This window comes from Eschscholzia californica, unplaced genomic scaffold, assembly GCF_041429995.1.
Source record: "Eschscholzia californica isolate CP2 unplaced genomic scaffold, dmEscCali1.0.p SCAF_2, whole genome shotgun sequence".
NCBI lineage: Eukaryota > Viridiplantae > Streptophyta > Magnoliopsida > Ranunculales > Papaveraceae > Eschscholzia > Eschscholzia californica.
In genome coordinates, this window is record NW_028238309.1 from 21049442 (window position 1) to 21057309 (window position 7868).

At 36.0% G+C, this 7868-nt stretch overlaps 1 protein-coding gene across 3 annotated transcripts; it reads right to left on the reverse strand.

Moving 5' to 3' along the window:
• Positions 1 to 256: 256 nt before the first annotated feature.
• Positions 257 to 4344, reverse strand: LOC147556842 (nuclear transcription factor Y subunit A-6-like). Of its 3 annotated transcripts, XM_086663372.1 has the most exons (6): positions 4017 to 4344; positions 2302 to 2621; positions 1995 to 2122; positions 1837 to 1908; positions 1045 to 1209; positions 257 to 872 (listed from the first exon to the last, which is right to left on the reverse strand). In XM_086663372.1, the coding sequence occupies exons 2-6, from the start codon at positions 2579 to 2581 to the stop codon at positions 474 to 476; spliced, it is 1044 nt and encodes a 347-aa protein (XP_086519498.1). In that variant the 5' UTR covers positions 2582 to 2621; positions 4017 to 4344; the 3' UTR covers positions 257 to 473. The 3 variants fall into 3 exon arrangements, with proteins under 3 accessions (XP_086519498.1, XP_086519500.1, XP_086519499.1); XM_086663374.1 differs by lacking the exon at positions 4017 to 4344 and having other exon boundaries at positions 1995 to 2118; positions 2302 to 3990; XM_086663373.1 differs by lacking the exon at positions 4017 to 4344 and having other exon boundaries at positions 2302 to 3990.
• Between the last annotated feature and the right edge of the window lie 3524 nt (positions 4345 to 7868).

The window sequence follows — 7868 nt, forward strand, 5'->3', positions numbered from 1 at the left end:
ACCGGTTCTAGATAAAGGACCACTGAAAGGCTAAACTCTCTTCCCGAGTGACGGACTACTACGATTTATGGTTCTCTTCTCCTACTTCATGTCCATTTTGGAAACATCGCATAGGTCCGAGACGACATTACTTTTCCTTTTGTATTTGTCCTTTGTCTAGATGACCAAGGGAGTAAGGTTGGAGGGTAACATGTCATTTTTTTCGTGGGACATCAGCACATATAACCTAATTGGATAAATATTGACTCATCAGATCTAGTCCAACTTATGTGATATAAACATTAAAAGCTGAGCAAACCTGGTATTTCGTGATAATACCCAAACCTGTATCTACAACTTAAAAGGAATTGCTAGCACCCATATGCTACAAAGTTCTGAAGCAGGTTAAGAATATACAACTTTAAAGGATGAAAAGCAAAGAAACATAGCCAAGGATGGATTGCCCATGAAAGAGAGACATCAGCCACTAGTTCTCACATCCAATTAGCTTGAGAACTTCGTGAACCCGTCAGACTGGGATAATGGTACTGCTGATGCCTGTCGCGAGTAGATCCTCCACTTTCCGCGGAGAAATCCCGGTCTATTTCAAGGGAAAGGTAGCCCGATAAGCAGGGTCCTGGAGACTCAAACGTCCCATCACTGTTGAAAACACTAATGACCTGAGAGCAAGAGGTGGTGACACTAGATTGAAGAACTTCAGATAGATTTTCCTGTGCTTGTGGAATAGATGACGACGACTCTGATATTTTGTCAGTGTCAAAGGGGCGAAAAGAAGGCCCGGGTTCCTGCAGTTTCTTCATATTGAGAAAACGTCCACCAGTTCCCCTCACCCTCTTGATGGCGTGTAGATGTCGAGACTCATGAAGATATGGCTGCAAAATATACAGAAGAAGTGAATAACTAGATCTTGGTGAATCATGAAAATTTCTATTTCTCACTTGGTTCTCTTGTCTTCTTTCGTCCCCAAGTTCATGCAACTATGTGAGGTCTACTTTGGAATAAAGTCGACCAATTAGATAGTAGAGGGGAGGTGACTTCTTGTACCTTTCGCTCTTTGAGGAGTTTGTTCCGGGCCTCAAGCTTGGCCCGCGACTCTCTGCGTCTGAGGATCCCATGATACTGTTTTGCATTGACATAGATGGGCTGGTTTCCCATAAGGTGAAGAGGGAGTGGCACTCGTGCGGATACACTCATCTCAGGGGAGTGAATCTGTTTCCAGAAACAAGTATATACAATGATCAGAATTCTTTTTTTTTTTTAAAACCAGACATTTAGATGAGTAAATTTACATCGGCAAGCAGAAACAATCAGTTTTGAGGCATTAATTATGCAGAAATCGTCTCTTACTTTAGGTTATGGGTTTTAGTTGGTTCTCACAAATTGTCTCATTATTAAGGAAAGGCAACGAAGATAATATACGAGCTTGTTTTATGGCAATAGTTATTAATAGTAGAAAGACAACACAGCTTTTAGAGATTTTTCTCAGGTAATTTGTCTTTCTTTCTTATCAATTACTGAAACTAAGCCCTGTTTCTCTTGTAATCTGTCAACCTCAAACTCTTTTCTCTCTTCATTTTGAGTAATTTGCTGGATTAGGGTAGTTTTAGTGAGGTCTTACTACCTCTTCTATCATCTCTTTTTTTCTCTCATATTTCCTTGGCCTTTTACTGAGAAGTTTGGACATCACAAAAAAAAAAGTTATATTTCAACTGATTACCTGTGTTTGCTCGACGGAAAATTGGAAAAGAAAGCACTAAAATAAAGCATGAAAAAAGGAGAAGATTTGAGAAGTCAAATGACTTCATTGTTAAGGGACTTAAAGTGTCAAAAACTCACCATAGTTCGTATTCTGTAACCAGCCGATAACCCGTCAAAGTGAGGATCAGTGAAAGAGTAAGGACGGTAAGTCTGAGAAGGGAAATGATGACAATGGTTATTCTTATCCCCACATTCACAAATGGAAACCATAACCTGAATCATGCACAAAAACTTACCATAGACTGATTATAATGAAGTTGTGAAGAAGGTAAGTCAAAAAGTTGTGAAGGAGGTAAGTCAAAATGCTGAGCTCCTTCCGACAAAACCAATTTACTGTGAGCTTCCATTCGTATTTCTTCACTTCCTAAGTGGAAGAATAAGAAGTATGTAAGTACGGTTATGCGCTCAGATTAATCTTTATGTCAGAGAGAAAGTATATATCAAAATCACCATAAAGGTCAAACGGCAAAGGTAAAAAATGATGAAATAAATCAAGTAATGCTTTGGTGCTATAAAAATTAGAGAAACTTATATTAGACTAACCATGTGGTTTAACTCCTTCTGTGGCTGACACATAGACAGATTGATCAGTGGACTGACTCGAGGAAGAGTCTTGGTCTTGCAGCGGTAAACCTAATCGCTTCACATTTTGATAATGTTGGAGTGGTGTGTCCAGATTTGAGCTTACGCTCTTCGAGAGACAAGAATGTAAAACCTGTGATCCAGAAGAGTTCCACAATGATGGAGAACTACTTTCGTAAGGGATCGTCGAAATGCTAAAATTTTGATGCAATTCTTCTTTTTGAATGTTCTGTATTTCCATTCTCAATGTGTTTCACCACTATTGCTTGTTACGGAAATGCCTGCAAAAAGAAATCACAACTAACACCGAAATAAGCTCTCCGGAATGAAACCATTTAGAGACTCTAAAAATGGAAAAGATTTTGGCACAGCAAAATAGCAACGGCATAGATTCATCAACTGTTTTGCACAATTGGACTATGAAGTACAACCTGCATAGACGGAAATATTAAACCTGCACCAACTGAGGTAATGGAATCTGAGTTAAAAAATGCGTATGAGCATCTGCTGGAAAAATTACATGGAATTTACTAATTGTAGTCCTATCGTGAATCTAGGTTGATTTAATTAGATTAGGTTAGTGGGTATTTAGAGGATTACTAGATTACGTTAGTCGTTACAAGGCATTGATACATCTTGAAGATGTGATAAGCACGATACCGCCTAATTTAAACCATTAATGAAAAAGGCCTAAAGCCCAACAACGTGAAAGAGGCCTAAAACCCGAGAACGTGAAAGAGGCCTAAAGCCCGAAATTTTTTATTACATATTTACTTTATTTATTGCCTAAATTACATGGGATAAATCTTTATGGCAAACTACTTCTACCGAGATTCGATCCCACGACCTCATGGGCTTAACAGGGTTGTCCAACCACTGCACCAAATGGTGGTGGACTTAAATAAATCATGTATTTGCACTTTCATGGGAATCAAACTTGGGACCTTCGTTATGCGAAGTGGTAAACTACTGAGCGATTGTAAACATTCTACTTAAAAGCCACCATTAATCCAATTCGGATATCCAATGGATCAAACAGAGACATAAAAGTGAACCTGATAAAAGAAACGAGTTTAAATCATTTCCTCAATCAACTTTGAACTTTTTTGGAAGAAGATGAATTGTAAATAAAGAGAGTGACTGGAAGGGTTCTTCATTCTGCCCAAAATTGTAATACATCAAACATGCAATAAGAACCATACAGCCACCATTATCTAATATCGGAACGAAAATGATACGGTAAACATCGAAAAACAGGACTACCCAAATCTGGAAGGACTAGAATTTTAGTTCTTTTAAACTATGATCAGATTATAAAAACAAGACCACCCCAATCTTAGAAACAAACATAAGATGAGAATTACAATCTTGTGGAGTTAGTTATAAAGAAGCAAAAACAAAGAATACTATTAAAACCCAAAAAAAGAACACACCCAAAGACTTCAAAATCACCAAGGAATCAGGTTTTTAATATCTTATCTTCATCAACACTAATATTATTATCAAACCCATGATTTAAAAGATAACAAGAAAGAATATCACAACAGAAGAAAATTAAGTTAAACAAGAGAAGACTTTTTATCTTGATTTTTATTGTGCTTAGAATAGAAGGAGAAGAATAGAGTGATAAATACTAGTAATCAATAGTATAAGAAAAAAGAGATGAAGTTATGTACCTTTAGAGGGAGAGTGGATGGAGAGGAAAGAGAAGTAATGATGTTGGGATAGATCTAAGCATGTTTCCTGTCTTGAAACAATGAAACCTAAATCCAACTATGTTGATTCTGCTACTTGTATTTAAAAAAATGTAAAACTTTTTTCACTTGACAATAATGGTGGGTCCCCTTATCTGTCTGACTTGGTTTCTCTCCAATCTAAACCAAACCAAAAACAACCCCCCTGGTCCTCTCTACTCTTCTTCTGATTCATGAGTCCTGACTCCAAAACAAACCTCTTCCCACTATTTTATTAGGATTTTTGTTTTGTTTTTCTCACATAAGTAGTACTTGGCGTTTCTGCCGCCCTGTTTTAAGTTTAGAGTTACTTATTTTATTTTAGTCCCTATTTTATTTTGATGAAAGTTTCAAGTTTAGAGTTAAGCCAAATTGAAACTTTTTATGATAACTTTCCAATAGCTTTCATACTTCAACAAAATCTAAGGTTAGAGCATCTCCGATGCAAAATTTAGAATAATCTCTATTTATTCTATGTGTCAAGGTTCTAATTGAGATTCTCACTCTTAGAGCATCTTCAATGGGATACTCTAATAAAAACTCTAAAGTCTAGTTGTCAAGTTTCAAATAAAGATTCTCTAACCTAACTGTCAATGTAGAGACACTCTAAATTTTTTTGGTCTCCAATGAAGATCTCTAAAATCTCTCTACTTAATACACATTTCACTCTTAAATTGAATATGAAAAAAGTAGTTAAAAAGAAAAGGTTTCTATTGGTTTAAATTTTAAAGTGACATTTAGAGAGTCTCAAAGAGACACTCTAGTTTTAGAGTTTCTCTCTCTAGACACTCTATAATAAATGTGTCCACCTCATATTAGAGTGTCTAACAAAGTGTTCCATTAGAGATGGTTTTTTAACAAAAATCCCAAAATATCATATGTGGCACTCTAATTGTTAGAGATTGAGTGTCCCATTGGAGATGCTCTTAGGTGGCGAAAATAGAGATTCTCAGTTTTTTGTGTCTCCAATGCAAAACTCTAGACTCATCTTATTTACTTATTTGGCATAGTTATTTTTGTAAGTAAATAATTAGTTATTTAAAAAATATAGAAGACTCGATTTCTAAGGTTGAAAATCAAATATTCATGAGTTTGACAATTAGAGTTATCTCAAAAGGGCACTCTATCTCTAGAGTGTCCTCTTGAGATATCTTTATTCCACTCTCGACACATCATCTTAGAGATCCAAATAGAGTGTTGTATTGGAGAGAGCTTTTAAGAAAAAACTCTAAAATTCATATGTTGCAATCAGAGTTTCTAAGATTAAGTGTTGCATTGGAGATGCTCTAAGATAATAGAGTCCATGGCAGTCGCCGTTTGGACGGTGTAATACAAATTAAATTTAGGGCCCCTTAAGTTTATATAGCTTTAATTTTGTAGAGAATTTATTTCTATAAAAAGCACTACTTTTACTTTTTTTGCTCCGAATAAGAATAAATTTCGATGAAAACGCAAAGAAATAATGTTTGGATATATTTGATTTCTTGAAATCTAATATTTATGTTTATATATGTTTCAAATCGTCAAATGACATTTTTATTTTTATGTTGGCCGGATAAAAAATTTATCTTTACGCCCCAAAATGGCGCCAATAATGTTGTGTAAAGTTAAAAATGTCATTTTAACAAAATATTGATAACATTTCATTTTCAACTATAAAAAATAAAAATGTTTAGTATTTGGGGAAATAAGAAAATTTTCCGGGGTACAAAGACTTTGTCAAAAATTGGTCAACATTAATTGACTAATTTTTTTTAAATTGTTATAGAGAGGAATCATTTTGAGTGAAATTTTTTTGCTTTCTTTTTTATTATCCACAACTCCACCACCATTTTTTATACACTCCGGGAATAGTCGCCGACAAACGATTATTGCGAGCAACCTTCAAATTCTTTTTAGAATTACTCTCCTCCTTCCACCACCTTCGACCACCATCAACGTCATTGCATCTCTTTACTCTCATTCTCTCTCTTCTCATCTCTCTCTTTCTCTTCCATTTGTTCTTTAGCTGTTTTTGGGCGAAGAAATCGCCTTCGCCAAAAAACGACGACGGTTTCGGAGAAACCCCAACCAACCTACAAGGGTTATCCCCAAACCACTAGCCCAATCTAGTTTTGGGATTTTCCCAAACTAGGTCGGTTTTTTGGCGAAGGGGGTCTTCTCTTTCGCCGAATTAAATAAAGAGACATGGTTGAGGAGAGAGATAGAGGAATAGAGGGAGAAGAAGGTGGAGGTGGACGGAAAGAAGAAGAAGAAAAAAAGAAGGGAAAAATGGTGGTGGCGGCCGGATTTGTGGTGGTGGTGGTGCCCGGACTTAGTGTTGGTGGTGGGAGATGAGGAAGAAGAAGGCGATTTGTTTCACTTTAAAATTTTGCATCCCGAAAAGTTTATCAAAATTCGCATCTTCCCTTTAAAAATTTCTACCGTGAAAAAATATTGTTATTTTCCTAAAGCGCCGGCATACAAATATCATTTGACAACATAAAGATAACAACAATGTCATTTCGTTGTGTAAGGGTAAAAATGTCATTTTGATAACATAAGAGCTAAAAATATCATTTTGACAATATAAAGTGTAATAGGGGCAAATAGTTTTATCCAATAGTCGAATCCTAAAAATATGATTATAATCTCATCGAAATTAGTTTTCAACCAAACAATTCAATAACGAGTAACAACCAAATGAAAGAGCTTTTATTTTTACAGGATGTGTGTCGTGGAATACTTTATATGGGAACGCTTTTATTTCATTGGAAAATTTTCTCTAATATTGCTAAGTCAAATATTGATTAGCCTTGACTAGTCAAGAAGTCAACTGATTGACTTGGGGCAGCACGTATAGATCTCAGAATACATGTGAGTGAGACTTTGGCAAAACCAGTATAGAGGTAGATGCGAAAGAACTTTGCTACCCGAGCCCAGACAAGGGAAGTCCATATTGATGAAGTAGAAAAGTGGTTTTCCCGACTATTTTACTGGTGAATTGTTTCTTTGTTTGGGTCGAACTTAGGTGAAAAGAACCTCCAAAAATAGAGAAAAGCACTCTAACGCCCAAGTCAGTGGGGTATTTTTGCAGTATTTAAAAAAAGATAATTAAAGAGTCTGAGTGGAGAAGATGACTTTTGATCCCTTAATAGGGCAAACTTGAGAGAAGACAAACGAGGTGTAATTAGAGTTCGACATAATTAGCTACTGGTTAGTTTTTATTTGAAGTTATTTAATTGTCCTTTATTCTTTATTTTAAAGTTATTCTATTGTAAGTGTCGGGTACTTTAACTCGTTGACAAATTCAATAAAAATAATAGGGCAAACCTGATATGCTTATTTAAGTTTGAATGACCGTGTCAGAGCACGGTGAGATGATGCGGTGGTAAGACTCCGATCCTGATGACAATACCATACCTGCATGGCCATTTAGAGAAACTATCTAATAAGTGAGTATCTTCTGTCAGTGACAAATCCTCAGGCACACACACACACACACATTTAGAGAAACTATATAATTAAAAGACGCCTTCCACTAGACAATTTTACTGGATCATGTGAGAAAAAGAGACACCTTTAACACTATTAGGGATGCACTCACATCAACAATATTTTTTGTTCAAATTGGTGGTGATGTGTAGCACCCCAAATCCCAAATCTCAAGCTAACCGCCTTGAAATCGAAGATTTGAGACCTTCAAACTGGATCCACGAGCAACGTCTACCATTAGTGCACAATCAATACCTGAAAAACAAAATAGTTGGGTTAAAACCCAACTGCAGTAGATTTCCTCAAACCTAAGTCTCGGGC

Coding starts and splice junctions, on each gene's coding strand:
- LOC147556842 (XM_086663372.1), bottom strand. CDS start 2,581: ATGGAAATACAGAACATTCAAAAAGAAGAATTGCATCAAAATTTTAGC. Junction 1,909..1,994: donor TTCATTATAATCAGTCTATG/GTAAGTTTTTGT, acceptor TTCCCTTCTCAG/ACTTACCGTCCTTACTCTTT. Junction 1,210..1,836: donor GTTACAGAATACGAACTATG/GTGAGTTTTTGA, acceptor TTCTGGAAACAG/ATTCACTCCCCTGAGATGAG.